This window comes from Poecilia mexicana, unplaced genomic scaffold (assembly GCF_051168715.1).
Source record: "Poecilia mexicana isolate PSO_F unplaced genomic scaffold, ASM5116871v1 scaffold_23, whole genome shotgun sequence".
NCBI lineage: Eukaryota > Metazoa > Chordata > Actinopteri > Cyprinodontiformes > Poeciliidae > Poecilia > Poecilia mexicana.
The window spans coordinates 3,549,823-3,566,290 of NW_028263392.1; the positions used below are offsets into that span (position 1 = coordinate 3,549,823).

At 41.9% G+C, this 16,468-nt stretch overlaps 2 protein-coding genes across 3 annotated transcripts; both read left to right on the forward strand.

Annotated features, from left to right (window-relative positions):
• The first annotated feature begins 384 nt into the window (after nucleotides 1-384).
• Nucleotides 385-8,452, forward strand: e2f7 (E2F transcription factor 7). 2 transcript variants are annotated; one of them, XM_015002594.2, is made up of 13 exons: nucleotides 385-560; nucleotides 1,625-1,723; nucleotides 1,868-2,176; nucleotides 2,287-2,446; nucleotides 2,532-2,771; nucleotides 2,889-3,044; nucleotides 3,133-3,276; nucleotides 4,306-4,464; nucleotides 4,562-4,646; nucleotides 4,880-5,222; nucleotides 5,874-6,039; nucleotides 6,137-6,531; nucleotides 7,133-8,452. In XM_015002594.2, the coding sequence occupies exons 2-13, from the start codon at nucleotides 1,634-1,636 to the stop codon at nucleotides 7,286-7,288; spliced, it is 2,403 nt and encodes an 800-aa protein (XP_014858080.2). In that variant the 5' UTR covers nucleotides 385-560; nucleotides 1,625-1,633; the 3' UTR covers nucleotides 7,289-8,452. The 2 variants fall into 2 exon arrangements, with proteins under 2 accessions (XP_014858080.2, XP_014858081.2); XM_015002595.2 differs by having other exon boundaries at nucleotides 4,883-5,222.
• Nucleotides 8,453-9,248: 796 nt separating this feature from the next.
• On the forward strand, nucleotides 9,249-16,467 carry csrp2 (cysteine and glycine-rich protein 2). Its single transcript, XM_015002592.2, has 6 exons — nucleotides 9,249-9,405; nucleotides 10,843-10,965; nucleotides 12,729-12,897; nucleotides 13,992-14,121; nucleotides 15,555-15,648; nucleotides 16,285-16,467. The coding sequence occupies exons 2-6, from the start codon at nucleotides 10,854-10,856 to the stop codon at nucleotides 16,359-16,361; spliced, it is 582 nt and encodes a 193-aa protein (XP_014858078.1). The 5' UTR covers nucleotides 9,249-9,405; nucleotides 10,843-10,853; the 3' UTR covers nucleotides 16,362-16,467.
• The last annotated feature ends 1 nt before the right edge of the window (nucleotide 16,468 follows it).

Here is a 16,468-nt window from a genome sequence, read left to right on the forward strand (position 1 = left end):
TCGATATTGCTGAAGATCCCGTTTCCACACAAAAAACGCATCTGTCGACCAGCCATAGGTCGATGCGTTTTTTGTATATATGGGATCTTCGACGACATCCTAAGTTGTCGTCGAAGGAAGCAGGGTGCGAAAACACGTACAGAGTGAGACGTCTTTTTTCCCCAAAACCTATCTTAAAATGAGCGCGCCGGCTGCCCCGCCACCAATATCAAAGGCGTGGTCGTTTAGCCTCTCATTCCCTAGGAAGCTCAGAGCGCAGTGCTGTTGATTGGCTGGAGCTAGGTGACGACACCAACCAACGCGGTTTCCGATTGGCTGGAGCAATCCAGCTGCTTCAGAGCGCCAGAAAACAAGCTTGAGCGGGTGTTGCTGTTGAAGCGGGGCAGTAGTACACAGTGTCCGCTCTCTGGATGACACGCAGGACACACATAAGCGGTTAGGAGTTGCCCGCTAATTTTAAAGAGGGAAAGAAGCGGCTATGTTTGGCTGAAGCAACTAACGCAGTGACAAGACTGTGACCCACATCGGAATACATCATTAATTTCAACGGTCACAAAAAGGTGAATAATTGTGCATTTCTTCCAGTTGTTTCCTGTTATCTGTGTCATGGTATGCTGCTCCACTGACCCAATACCTTCAGCTAAGTTTATAGTTAAAGTTATTTTTGATCTCTTTTACTATGTGTAAGTCACAAATAATGTACTTCTAGTTCATTGGTAGCTCATGTAGTGTAAGTAATTAGAATTAATTTAGCCGAACTGGCCCTTTTCTGGTTAATAGAGTTAGCAGTAAAAGTTACGTTTCAGATCGGATTAAACTTTGATTTGTTGCAGTGTAACAACACATTAAGTCTCTATCATATGGCATGGGTTAGATCTCAGCAGGTTAAGGTTAAAACATGTTAATAAGGGAGCGAATTAGCTTGCTGTTAGCCCGCTAGTTACCAGATGTTTGCGCCAAATTCTTCTGAACGTCTGGCCTGACATTAAAGCTACTCTTCCGCGGTGTGTTTCTTTATTACTAACCCATGTACACTGGCAATAAAACAGATGGGTAACGAAGTATGGATCATATTTGGAGGATTTGCTAAGACAAAAAGTTTTCAAAAGCATACAGAAGTGGTAATTCTGGTTTAAGTTCAGTTGGGTCATGACATCACAAGAGGGACGATCAAGTCAGTACGGTGGATTTTTGACGCCTTTTCTTTCAATTTGGAGATTTAATGTTCTAAATTCCTCACTCAGAAATATGATAAAGCAGTCCTTTTATTTATTCTCAGACAGGAGAGCTGAGATCTGTGCATTAAATCACATGTGAGTTGAGGGGGAGACCCAGAAGTCACTGAACTCCAAGATCACTATCCAATATGCTATGCATTTGAAATGTTAAAGTTGTAGGTATAAACCAGGGATGCACTATATAACTAGTATTTATCGCAGCATTTATTTATTTCTCTTGCCCACAGCCATCTTAATCTGAATCTCTATGAAGAAGTGTAATTTCTCTCTGTGATTAACAAAGTATTTTTGAATTTGAAACAACAAAAAAGGCTGTTGCATAGCTAAGAAACTACAACTAAATTTTGTTTTGTGAATTGTCTGAGCACTGTTACTTTTTTTGGCAGGTATTCCAAATGGAGGTGGAATGCCTGGCACTGAAAGACCTCACAAGTGTGGGAAAAAGTTTCTCTGTTCCTAAAGAAGATGGGAGCCAAGGGGAAAAGGTGGGCTTGGATGTGCTTTTTACTGCACTTAGTCAACTGCATCTAGTAAAATCAGACAGAACTGTTTCGATCTAACTTTGAGTTTACGCAAACACGCAACAAGTACCAACATTCCCGATTCTCACCAACCATTCTCTGTTGCAGGAAAATGTGTGTTTAGAGAGGAGGAGGTCCACCCCGCTGAAACCGTCAGAGTCCAGCGTTCCCGTTTTCCTGGTGAGCCGGAAGGCGTCGACCGCCGACCTGGCCCACATCACTCCCATCAAGTGTGGGAGCCTGGCTGAGCCGTGGTCGCCCACGGCCAACCTGAAGGTGCTCATCAGCGCTGCCAGCCCGGACATCAGAGACAGGGAGATGAAGAAGGTTCTGTTCAGACCTATGGAGAACGACAAGGACCAGGTGGTAGATTCAGAACCAGCGGTGGAGGATGCAGAGGTAGAAGACCCAACTCAGGTATTTGGACCCTGGAAAGATTGGCACTTAACTAAAACTTGATATACATGACATATTAATGGATGGAAAACAATTATGGAGTCTTCTTATATGTTGATGTTTTTTTATAGTTTGAAGGGGCTTTTGAGGAGGATGATGCAGAGAAGAAGCCGAGCAGGAAGGAGAAGAGCCTGGGTCTGCTTTGCCAGAAGTTTCTGGCTCTTTACCCCGATGACCCACCAGCCCACAGCCCCATATGGATCTCACTGGATGAGGTCGCAACCAATCTGGGTAAGTGCATTAAAGCGATCAGGAGAGCAGCTTTACCTTTTTACAACTCGGGGTTTGATTTCATAAATTCCTCTGCGCCTGTCAGGAGTGGAGCGCCGACGGATCTACGACATCGTCAACGTCCTGGAGTCGCTGACCATTGTGGGCCGGATGGCCAAGAACAGCTACACCTGGTACGGCCGACAGCGGCTGTGGAGCACGCTGGAGGTGCTGCAGCGGAAGGGCCGGGAGCAGGGCTACCACCTGCAGATGGACCTGCCCGCCGAGGCCAGGAGGTCCGGACTGAGCCGGGAGGAAGATGGAGGAGATGGAGACTCAGGAAATGGTATAAAAACAAAAAGACAATGAGAGAAATACCAATGTTTTTGGCATTTGTTGATTCATTTGAATTTCCTCTTCTCAAATAGCCTGTGTGTGAACTTAAATCTGCTTTGTTCTGCAGCTGCGGGCAACAGAAAGGACAAATCTCTGCGCATCATGAGCCAGAAGTTTGTCATGCTCTTCCTGGTGTCCAAAACTCAAACCGTTACCCTGGACGCGGCGGCCAAGGTCCTCATCGAGGAGAGCCAGGACTCCTCGAGCCACAGCAAGTACAAAAGTATGAAAGGACCACAACGCGTTGCACTGTTTTGGTCCAAAATCGGAATACAGTGCAGAAATGTTTCATATTTATTTTACCCGTTTAGCCAAGGTGCGGCGTCTGTATGACATCGCCAATGTGTTGACCAGCTTGGAGCTCATCAGGAAGGTTCATGTCAGAGAGGAAAGAGCCAGGAAGCCGGCCTTCAAGTGGCTGGGGCCCGTGAAATTCAGCAGCTCTGGAAATATGGGTAAGAGTTAAAGAGAAGCTCAGACACAAAGGTCAAATACAGCCAGAAAACATCTGATCATCTGGATTTTACTGAAGGAAAAGTGGAAGAAAAGATCTGCTGAATGGAATCAGCTGATTTTAAGCTTGAGTCGTTATCAAACCTGGTTGCACTAACAATAACACTCAAGTGTGGACGTTGTTACTAAGTGAAGAGGACTCAAAATTAGCTACTTTTAGTTATAAAGGCATGCAGCAAAACAAACTATTTCCTGTGACATTTTCAAGCATGTCTGCGGTTCATGCAGGTTGTGAAGGAGAGCAAAACTAACAGATAACAGGAAGTAGGAGCGCACCGATTGCAGTTTTCTGGCCGATCACTGATCTTCAAAAAGATCTGGCCAATAACAAAAATTTTTTGCCTGAAAGGTTGCTAAATGTAGCTATAAATACAGCTAATGTAGCAAAGTCCCTAAGTTGGTGACTACAGTAGGGTTTCTGTTGTTGGCCGCCCATGTGCAGATGTGACCTTGTGGGTGGGTTTGTCGGGTTGATTTTAAGACTTTTGCTGAGGTAGGTAAGATTGGTTAGATAACGTCGGTTTAAGTATCGGCTGATCTCCCACAGTTGAGGAAATCGGGCCATTTTATCAGTTTACGTCTAACAGGAAGGCAAAACATAGTACAGCAAAGTAGATCTTTTTATGAAGAAACACACGATGCAGAGTTAAGTTAAGGATTTACATACTCAAAGGAATTCACATAGTTTTAGTAATGCTAACCATGCCATTATAACTAACATATAGTTAAGCTACCATGAAATATGAACCTTATAATTACTTAGCCTTTATTTTAGAATAGTAAAACTGCTTTACAACTTTTGCTCAAACATCATAGCTCTTCAAGATAAATCAGAACCAAGCTTAAAGAAACAATCAGAAGCCGGCCACAACATTCTGATTGGTGCATCTGCATCAGACATGCATGTCCAAAGCTTTACCTAAGTTCCAGTACCATTTCTTTTTTTTTTTTTTTTTCTTTTTTTTTAACAGGAAGCACTTTGGATGTCGCACAGAGCGAGGCCACAGCGAACGAGGACTTCAGGAAAGCAAAGATGGCCCGCCATTCCTCCTTCACCATCACACCTGCTGGAGCCGGCGTGAAGCGGCAGGTCAGCTCCGCCCCCAGCAGCCCACGCCACCACCTAGCAGGTACCAATCACACGAGGATGCTAGCTTTGACATTTATCTATTTATTTATTTATTAGCTCAGAACATGCAATTAAACTTGATATTCTGCACGCTGCAGGTATCCAGAATCAATCTTTGGATTACTCAAGAAAGACCATGACCAACAGCTCCGTGAGTCAGCTGCAGTGTGGGAGCAGCACAGAGTGAGTTCATACTAAAACATTCTTAAACTTTTTAAGTGCACCTTGTTAAAGAATTTGTAATATTTAATTTTTTGTGACATTTTTGCAGCGCTACAACCAGAGTTCAATGCTTTTTATTGAGATTTTATGAGTCGAAAGAGTAAAGCAGAAGGAAAATTAAACTAACTCCCAATCGGGTTTTGATTTGGACTTTGACTCGGCCATTTTAAACATACTGTCTTGTTTCTGTCCAGCAGTTGCCTCGGCATGCCGCTGTACGCCCAGCTCACACACACCGCCAGCAGCTCCCTGCCCCCGGCCTCCACTCACCCCACTGTTGTGGCCGCGCAGCCCTGCCCCGAGCACCTCCTTGTCCCCTCCCCGCACTGCTTGGCCTACCTGCCCAGCCTCTCACATCCCTCCGTCGTCATGCTCTACAAGCCGCCGGAGCAGCAAGAATGGGCGCCTGAAGGTCAGAGGTCAGCCAAGACGGAGTCTGAGGACGAGGGGAAGAGGAGAAGAGAGTCCGGTGAAAGTGAGGAGGAGGAGGCGGTGTTGAAAAAGAAGAGCAGATCTGGTTCAGAGACGTCTGAAAAGGTGAGGGGACAGTTTGTGGCGTTTTTGGTTAAATCCTGTAGAGCTCTCTGCTCTTCAAGTCATGCATCTAAAATTAATTAAAATATCTTAAATTCATAAAAATAATAAAAAAAACAATATGCTAATCACAGGTCTTACGTTTTGTGGTAGCAGGACTACTTAATCCCTTATATTATATGTAGTCTTTTTTTTCTTGTGGGACTTTTCTGTCAGGCAAACGTTGAAGTCGCTTCTTCCTTGTGTTTTGTGACTCGAGGAGGTTGAAGTTACTGGCAAACTTGCTGCTAATATACCTTTACTAGCTAGCAAAGGTATATTAGCAGGAACCTTTGGTTATGGTTCCTGCAGTGGAAACAAAGGTAGGAGAAAAACTAGCTGGGCTAAAAAACAAAGATGGCTAGTCAAAAGAGCCAGTTAGCTGGACGACGTCCGTTTTTGGCATTGGATCACTTCTGTTTCCAACCCATACAATGCTACATTCATTCTGTGCAAAAACTCTTGGAACTACAGGGGTTAAGGTCCTTTTTTTGTACATTTTTGATATTATAGGAGTCTTAAATTTCATTCCTAATGGTCTTAAAAAGGTTTTTAAAAGTCTTTATTTTGAATTGGTGAATCCTGGAGAAACCCTCTGTTTGTGTTTCTGCGCAGACCGGAGCTCAGTCTCAAAGAAAAGCACCAATGTTCTCAGAGACCGGCAACACTTCTGCTGTAACGTGCCCCTCTGGCCAGCAGAGGGCCACAGAGAGTCGTGCTGGCCACAGCATTGGGGAGAACACACAGCCATCACACTACCTCTACGTCCCCAACAATGCAGGTAAAACATGCCACACTCAGAAAGCAGGCATTAAAAATATAAACTTATAAGAATAAAGAAATCATAGGCTCCCTTCTTCTCTGTGTCTCTTATTCAGGATTAAACAACTTCAACTTCCTTATCCCTGCTGGACAGCCTGCAGCCAACCTGTCTCTCCCTCCCAGCAATGTGCCCACCATGGCTGTGCCGTATGTCCTGGTTCCTTCTGCTGCGCTTTCTCACTACCCCCTGGTGGCTGGTGGCGTACAGCAGCAGCAAACGTCCGATAATCCCAGCGGTCTGCGTTTCAGTCTGCCCACCATGATCTCCCCCGCTGCCTTTATGGTGGGGACAGCGCCTCATAGCGTAATGGAGGCATCAGAAGTCAGCGTGCAGCATCTTCCATCGCCGGTCACTCCGGAACAGGCCAGACACCACGTGTCGGCAGCGGGGACACCGCGCTCTCCCTCAGGGCTCAGACAGAACGTCGGCCTTAGCACACCAGAACCTTCGGTATGGACCCGCTGTAGCCCTCTGTCTTTGTCTTTCTCCTGCTTCCATCTTCAGATTCACTCGTACCAAATGATGATGCTGCCACAGCCACGCGTCATGTTTCTGCTGCATGCTATATTTTGTTTGATGGTCGAAAAGTTCTTTTTGGGTCTGGTCCGACCAGACCATTTATAGCTTGATGCACACACCTTCATTATGGGTTCTATTTGAAAAGTTACACAGTCAAAAATAACTTGGATTCTTTAGCCTGTCAGAGGAAAAATAAAATTGGAGTTAATTTCTCAAAGTCACTTTCGTCATGTTATTCATATTTTAATAAATGTCACAGCTCTAAGTATCTAATTAGCAAGCCAACTATCTTGCTCCTAACTAAATACTTGACTTGGAGGTAAGTTCTGATATGTAGCTAAACTTTTAGCTCCAAACTACATTTTTAGCTTGCTTGGTATGTATTTGGTTTGAAAATAAATATTTAGTTTGCTAATTTAGTTTGAAACCGTGACATTTATGAATTAAATAACAGGCCATATTATTGCTAGTATTTTTTTGAGAGTTTAACTCATACCTCCGCTCACATCTTTCTTCTGCTCTCTTTTCACAGACTCCACATACCCCCAAGGAAACCACAGCTTCCTCTTCCAAAGCTTTCTTCCAGACCCCAGGAACTCTGGGAAATGTAGTGAGTGCCGTGCCAGCCGCTCGGAAAAGAGGCTCCGCACAGAGGAGACTGGACGTCGGCCACTCCGCGGCGCCATAAAAGGAGAGTTTGCGTTTAGGCAGCCACTTTAAAGTGGGGAAACATTAACGAAAGCTTTTGGTGCTCACGTTTCCTGGAAACAAAAGAGAGAAGAAATGTTTTAGCAAAAAGAAAAGACTGATGTTTATTTTTTTACTACGTATCACTCTGAAGATATTAGCAGATCAAATATGCCTCGAGGTTAGATTCCAGGACATTTCATGATAAATTAGCCAAGCGGTATTGCCAATCTACTGCCCTCTCGTGGTGGGGGTTGGTAACTGCTCTGTTTTTTTTTTTAATTCAGCCTTAAGATTCCCTCCCGTACATGATCAAGCTACCTAATTCTCCCTATTTTATGTATTAAAGCCCAACTAGTATTTATACTTTAGCTAATATATGTTAATTACAGAAGCTGTAGAGGGACACTTAGCTTTTTTTTAGCACTAAACATTTATACGTAATATGCATCTAATTTTAAAGAGATCTTTAGCTGGCCCCCTTTGTATTGTGTTACATGAAGAAGGTGTAATAGGAAATCTGCTCTCGGTTAGTGGTAGGAATGACCTCGTTTTAGACATTTCTGTACAAATCACTAAAGTCTTAAATGTTTACAGCCTTTCAAGTTGATATTCCTCTTCAGGAGGAGGATGTTACTTATTTTATTTTCAGGGTAAACCTCAAAAGCCCAGCGCTAATACTAAGAATGAAATGTGACGATGCTCTCAGGTACTTCAATACTGGTACTGAATGAAATGTATTTATATCAGAGTACTGTAACAGACGTACAGGGGAATCGATCTTATGTGTTTTTAATCTTTGTTCTCACATATCCAGCAACCTTACAGATACCTGTGTTGGATGTTGACAGCTGAGATAAGATTGTCATTTTTAACCACTTTCTCTGGCTGGTTTTTCTTTCAGTCAACCCAACAGAAAACCTGGTGCTTATTCAGGACTTAGACACACCACTCTCACCAGTGGGTGTGCGGGTCTCCATTTTACAGGTTATTGTCAGTTATTAATATTCCTAAACAGCCATTTAAAGTGTTTGTGAGCAGAATGAGGGTTTCTGTGTTGCTCTCTCACTGTAGCGCTGCTCTCTCTAGTTCTGGGAGTGTACCGGTTTTTCTTTGATGCATTTCACTAGCTTCATTTTAATAAAATGTGTGATGTTTTTTTTTTTAGTTTTGTGTTACACGTGTGTTTTCAGTCTAACATCCCATTCAGCCAACAAGCAGCAACCAGTTTTTATCAGAACACAGTGGAGGACCAAAACGTCTCTGGAGGATTTTATGCTGCAAATGGAGAATTTAAGCTTGGTTCAGAGCTTTGGATGTTGCTTTATAACATAATCCAGCTTTAAATTTCTCAACAAATTTTTTTTTTTCTTAAAAAGATTCAAATAAATGTAAGTGCATTTTGTGTTTATCCATCACACACACAACAAAACGCATTGAAATTTTTGGTTGTAAATTGGCCAATGTTCAAATTAGATAATTTCATCCCAATTCCCACATTTACATAAATAATTTCGACATTTTGATCTTAGGTACTGCATATTTACATAAAAGTGTGTCCAGGCTGAGAACATCATCCATACTGACTCGTTGAAGATACTCGAATGATACGAGTTACGACATTTATTTTTCCTTTGGGATAAAAGCAATGTTTATTTATTTTTTTTAATTTATTTAATTGCATTCTAGTGTTCTCATTTTCAAGAAATTGAATTCAGGTGCAAGAAATAATTGCTTGAAATACTCCCAATAACATACTAAATTATTGAGAAACGGTGGTATTACATTTTAAAACGCCATGTTGTGTCAGTTTTTACGCCGAACCAGGGCTCGGCGCTGCCTCGTACCGTTGCGTCACACTCCGCCAGTGGTGATGAAGCTGCTCCGTCAGGTGCGCTCCGCCCGCTACGTCAGAGCTGACAGTGCTTTACCCAAGTGCTGAGCTCACTCCTCCCTGAAGCTCCTCCTCCCGGTGAAACAGTAGAAATGTGGAATATGTGGCATTTCGGCTTCGCCGTTAACCGTCTGGAACCTCCGAGGAAGCGTCTGCATTCAGGGTTAACGCGGAGCAGCAGCTAAGCTTTTCTAGCCTCCGGAACCAGGACTACATTTTAATTGGTAACCACAATTTAATTTTAGTTTTCTGTCAACTAGAACACTCTTAATGATAAAGTTACCATGCTTGTGTTTATAGTATTGAAGGTAATATTTAGCTAGGTGCGGGGCTGCTTTCCAGCTGCATTTGCTGAGTGACGCAATGTTTATTATTTAGTGGATATAACTCAGTTAGCCGTAGTTTTTTTACGCTCAGCCTAAATATAAGGCACATAATACATTTCTTAAAGCTCAATTGCAGTGTTTAATATTTTACCCTTATTTAACAAAAATATTAACCTTTCCCATGACGTGTACTGCGTGTTCTCTCATTTTTACCTTAAGAGTTCCACAATACTTGAGTTGTGTTAGTGCTGGTTTTGAAAAACATCTTTAATATCCACTAATTGTCCACAGGCTGTTTCAGGTTCCTTTCTTGGGAATACTTGGTGAAAGCGGGATCAACTGTCCCACTTTAAACCTTAATACAACCTAACCAGACCTTACTTCCTATTGGCCAGTTTCAGTGAAAGTTCACCTTTCGCAAACCTGGATAAGCATCTAAAAAGTAAGCGGAAAAATGTATTTCCGGACTGTAACCCGCTTTATCCCACCCGCAACTGTTTGTTCATTATCCATTCATCTCTTGTTTTTTTTTTTTTTTAAACAAAAGGGATTATGTGAGAATACTTAAATTTCTCATTCTATAAGAGATGTTTTTATCTGGCTATCTTCCATTCATTTGTGTGGGGACCCCCCCCCACCCCACCCGAAAGAATAGAGATGTATTCCTATTTCAATATTAAATTACGTATCCCATTCTTTAAAGAGTCATATCCATCCTCCAATCTCTTCCAGGGGGAAAAAAAGGTATAAAAATAATCTACATTTTCAGACTTTATTCACCATCTTTCTTTTAAAATGCTCTTCTATCCATCCATCCATGTTTGCAGCTTCCATATTGAAATATTGCAAACAAAGGCTAATAAAGAAAATACTGCCACAAAAAAAGTCAGAAAAAAAATATGTAGCAACCCTGTAATCATCAACTGCTTGTCTTCTCTCCTGTTACTTTTTAGTAGGTCAGAGTTCACATAACTTTCATCCGTCAAACAGGAGTGAATCTACAAAGTCTGAAAAGAGCCTAGCTTCTCACTCAGACTCCGCCATACGCTGATCCCAGAGCCGCTGCCGCCTGAGGCATGGCGCCTCGCTAACATTCCTCTGGGTATTAGTCTGCCCTCTTGTTTGGGTTGACCCTGTTTGCACAGCTTTGTTTTTATTTTCCTCCGTGTGGCAGATGCGGCCATGATTTGGGGTTGATGCCTCAAATTATGGACCGTTAGCGCAGTAACCGCAGGCTTTCATGGAAGGGGCGAGTACAGTGTCAGAATGCAGAACGGCCTTTTGTTGCGGGGCATGTCAAAGCAGGACGCTCACAATCTCCCCATCTTTCCACAGAAAGACGCACAATGCCCAACTGGGGAGGAGGCAACAAGTGCTCGGCGTGCCGTGGAACGGTTTACCACGCCGAGGAGGTGCAGTGTGACGGGAAGAGCTTCCATAAATGCTGTTTTCTCTGCAGTAAGTACATCTGGAAAACGCACAATGGGGAGAGGGAGGTTTTATGAGAGCTCCGCTCAGCGTTCATGTAAATGGGGGGGGGAAGAATAGTAAATAAGTCGTACTGTCACGGTAGCAAAAGGATATTACAGTGGTTATGAGGTCATGTTAACAGTGTGTGAACTCGCCACACCGAGCAAGTTAAAACTTGAAGCAAAGTCTTGCCAATTGCAAAAGATGATGGAGTGAAACTTCAGCTAAACCTCAGAGGATTTATAGCAAAGGAAGACAACTTCTGACTTTGAAAAGTCAAAAAATTTCCTAGAAAAAAACTCTAATTTTGAGTTTTCTGGAAAAAAAACAACATGGGACATTTCAGAGTTTAAAAATATGTTGAAAATGTTCGCCTCTTCTAACTTCTGCTAGTTTTTTTTCTAGCAAGTTTTCAAACTTTGTAAATCTGAGATGAATGTCAGAAATCTTGTGGAAAAAAAAACAAGAACATTTCTGAATGTTTTGGTTTTGGAAATTTGCTTTTAAATTTGTTTTATATCTACGGTGGCCCTAACATGCCCTTCACAGGAATGACTTGGCTACATTAAGTTTCACTTATTTTTTTCATGTTTTCACTTGTTTGTCATGGTGAATTCACACACAGTTGACATCCTTATCTTAAATGGCCTTAAACATCTCCGATTTCATCCATGACCCTGTAACTGCTGTACAGTCACTTTTGTTATAATGATAACAAAATAACAAAATCCACACTCTTACTGTTTTCAATTTTATGTGCCAACATAGGAAAGCCCACAAGACTCTTAAGTCTGCTTATGAAGACTCAGAAAACTGCTGAAAAAGTCCAACTCTTCATCAGTGGAGTGTCACTGTTAGAAGAAGTGAATACATTAAAGTTAAAAAGTTGTGGCTAAACTCTTCCATGCCAGCACATGGCGCCATCTGATCGGGTGTTAAGCCGATAGTTATGGAAATTTGCTGCATATATTTGTTTATCTGGAATATGGGAAGATGTGTGTTGGTTTCACAGCCATGAATGGTCATGGAAGCTGAACTCTGTCTCACCTCCTCATCAAAAGGATTTTTTTTTTCTTTTGCTCAGGTTATTGAGTTCACGTTTTCTTTTTGTGGAGCGGCTGAACAATTTCACCCCCGTTTTGAACTGGCCTTGAAGGAACCCTGATTAGGAGGATTACACGTGTCTGTAGACAAGAAGAAAATGATCAAAGCTGCAGAAAAGGTTTATTTTTCACGTAGTTTAGAAAACTTGCTTTATTAAATCTTTTTTTAAACTCTTGTGTAGAGGTCTTTTTAGTCCTTCCCTTCATTTCTCTTGCACCATGAAAGACATCTTTATTTGCACACTGTAGAAAGACGGGGCCTCGTATGACTCTCTGTACTCATTGTCCGTTTACTCACAGCCGAAGCCTCTGACCATAAAATTGATGATGTAACTGTACAGTAGTGAGGAGGAACAGTAAACACTGGGCCTAAACCTCGGAGATTCTCCAATTAGAGCAAAGATAAACAAGTTGGAGGGATTGGATGTGCTTACACCATAGAAACAATGCTCACCAGAAAAGGGGTCCTCCTGCCATTCAGTGAAAATCTTTGACAAATGTTGGTCTGACTTTGATGTTATTTATCTTCAAATTAAGGGAAACAGAACTGTATTGTGAAGAAAAGAAAATGAAAACCTAAATGACCAGTCTGTTAAGTTTTTGAAATGTTTCAGCTCATGTCCCCTGCTTCTTTGTGCGTGTCCCCAGTGGTCTGCAGGAAGGGTCTAGACAGCACCACGGTCTCCATCCACGACGAGGAGATCTACTGCAAGTCGTGCTACGGGAAGAAATACGGACCAAAAGGCTACGGCTACGGTCAGGGAGCAGGAACGCTCAACATGGACCGAGGCGAGCGGCTGGGAATCAAACCGGAGGAGTAAGTTGGCCAGCCCCATCGGTGCAGAATGATTACACAATTATAGGTTGTTTTCGTTACTAGGCCTCCTTTTGTCATTCTAATTCAGTCCAATTTTCAACTCCAACCTGACTCTTTTCAGTTTTCCACATCGTTTCCAAGTTTTTGTAAATGAGCGGTCACAGGACCTAAGCGGAGCAGCGAGGTTGACGAGTTCTGTGGCTCGTTATGTGGAATGATGCTCATTAGATGTGGCTGCTGACTGAGACAACATGTCCTCATGCCAACCAAACACTAGCCAAGCTTCTCGTGGAATCAGTCCTTATAGCACTGCTAGCATATGTATAATTTTTTTTATGAACAGCAAACATCAGCCTCACACACACACACACACACCAATACATCAGGTGATTAGTTATGAAAGAGCTGATTATGTAACCTAAAGAACCCTGTTCTCACTCTGCCCTCTGTCCTTCACAACAAAGACCCTCATTCAGTCACCTCTCAATAAATATTGGATCAGGGCTCCTAGAGTGGGGGAAGAGTCAGGTTTATGCTTCCGTCTTTAAAAAACAAACAAACATGTTTGTTCCTTTATTTTCTCGTTTTTGTCACAATCAGGGTGTCTGTGCATCCTTAGTCTTAAAAGGTCATCATGTATCTAAAACAAGGTCTTAAAATTTCTTAAATTCATTTTGAAAAAGTAAAATGGTCTTACCTGTGATTAGCATATTAATCACAGGTAAGATCTGTGATTAATATGTTAATCCCAGGTCTTACATTTTGTCTTGACAGGTCTATTTTAATCTTGTATTGTTTTTATTCTTGTGGGATTTTTTTGTCTTCCCCAGTGGCATTCAGACCCATTTATTACGTTCTTTGACTCGAGGTGTTTACTGCTAACAAGCCCTTGGTAGCTAGCTAGCTAGCGTTTTTGCACTGAGTGTAAAATTATCACTACTTAAAAAAAAAAAATCCTAAATTTGAGGTGGTGAAACCTCAAATTTAAGTAGAAACTAACAATATCTCATTGTCAGATTCTTAACATCGATGAGGAAGAACCTGTTGAAAGGGATTTATTTCTCCAATATCGTCCAATTTCTTTCCCCCTCTAGGACCCAGACTCACAAACCTACAACCAACCCCAACCCGTCCAAATTTGCCCAGAAGTTCGGCGGGTCGGATAAGTGTGCGCGGTGTGGAGACTCGGTCTATGCAGCTGAGAAGATCATGGGGGCAGGCAAGGTGAGGCCACAACAACCGCTAGCATCAGCTTTGCATGAAAACTTCCATCTAATCTTTTAAAATTAAAATACAATCTTACGAGTTCCATTGTAATTGCATCGAGTCCTTGAACTTTTTGACATTATCTGTATTTATTTGTAAAAATGGAAAAATCTTAGAAGCAGCTCTGTGTTGTTCTGTCACCTAAAATCCCAATAAATCAATAGAAGCTTATAGCTGAGATGTACAGGGTCTCCATGCATCCTTAAAAAGTCTTAAGTTCATGTAACAAAAATGAAGGTCTTGAAATGTCTTACATTTTTAAATGAATTTTAGTCTTAAATATGTTAATCACAGATCTTCAGCTTTGTCTTGGCAGGACTACTGAATCATTTAATCCTGTATATTCCAGGATTTTCTACCAGAAAGTTTGCGTTTGCATTCAGACATCTTGATCATGTTCTGTGTCTCAAGATGGTTGAGGCTACCAGCAGCTAGCTGCTGATGTATCCTTGCTAGCTAGCTTTTTTGCATCCATCATGGGTTGGTGCAAATTTATCCCGTTGGATGGATGATGTTTGAACATTTTTGTGGAAACAAAGATCTTAAAGTCTTTCATTTGAGTTAAACCCCACAGAAACTCTGTAACAAAGTATGAAAAGGTGTCAACAGGCTGAAGCAGTGATGAACCTGCCAGTGTGAGTGCTCTGCTGATTTACTACAGATGAGGTCACATTACACATTAGGAAATTAATGAACCATATAAACAAATCCTCATAATAATTGTTTGCAGAGAAAAGGGTGTTTTTTTTATTTAGAGACGGACCAAACTATTTCCTCTAGCTGATGGGTTGTGGCTTCACTAAAGAGCTGATTTATGGGTCATGATGTAACCAGAAGCAGAGTCGTTAATGGTTTTCCAGATGAGAGCGAAGCCTTCAAGTTGGTGCTGAAACCCTAACCTGTAATTTCCAGAGTAATGAAGACACCGAGAGGAGCCCCAGGCTGCTGGGAAACTTTCCTTTATGGCTTTTAATGGAGGAATTTAGAGGTTTCAACCTACATCTGGAATCTGTTAAAATCACTTCTGCCTTACAAATCTATAAGGAGTTGTAAAGTTGATTTTTTTTTTGTGTGTGTGGACATTTTACACAAACCTCAATGAACTTTGTGACTTTTTTGTGAATCTGAAAGAAAATAAGATCTGAAAACTGAGGCAATCTAGCATGAAGGAAATTAGAAAATGGCGAGTGTAATGTTAAAGTTTAACTCCATGTTGACTACTTTTGCCAATATCAATAACAAATAGCTGTCTGTGAATGTGTTGTAATCAAACTGCCAAGCTAAACTTATTACACTATGTGCTGGGCAGCATAATCATGCTTTCCTGTGCAAATGTAAATAAGTGAGCAGAAATTGAACTAAACTGTCACTTTGGGCTTCTCTCTATGTAGCCGTGGCACAAGAACTGTTTCCGCTGTGCCAAATGCGGCAAAAGCCTGGAGTCGACCACTCAGACCGAGAAAGATGGAGAAATTTACTGCAAAGGTAAGACGGAAATGAATGTGATGTCATCAGTCATTTTGATGTAGCTTTGCTTTTTCTTATTTGAATAATATACTGTAATAATCTCATCCGTATGTAACAACCAGATGACTCCTGAAGGCAATTTTCTTCACTAGTATAAGTAGAGTAGGTTTATCCTAATGCACATGACTTTAGTCGTAAAAACATAAAATGCTGTAGGCAGAAGCAGGAAACTGTACATTTATCATAGTAAGGTAAGACTACAGCTGCTGACCTCTGAGAATCTGGTCCTCTTGGTGTTTGTCACGTTCCTCTCCTCATATCAGCCTTAGTTTTGTCGGTTTGGCTGGATTACATCAGCTTTGTCCCCGTCCAGACGGTGTTGTAGAAACATCCATTATTGTTGCTCTCCCTCACCACAGTGACTCACAATGGTTTAGTTAAGCAGACGACACGCACAGACGTCAGCAGATGGATGTTTTCTCTGTGTCAAAATGACGCCTGGCACTGATTAGCAGCGCCAGACTCAAAAAGATGAAGTGATGTGTACCGTCTCTTTAAGAGAGCAGAAAAGTCTCATCTGACACATTGCTGTTGAGAGATTTAAAGCAGGGCTTGGTTAGGAAACATGTCAACATTTCTCACTGTCTTCGGCAGCTTGCTACGCCAAGAACTTCGGCCCCAAAGGGTTCGGCTACGGCCAAGGAGCTGGCGCTCTGGTCCACGCTCAGTGATGCCACTCCCCTCCATCTCCAACTTGAATATTTTCTGACCACTTAGTATCCTGATGTCCTGTTGTGCTAAAAAAATGTGCTGTTCTAAATAAACACATAAACCAAAT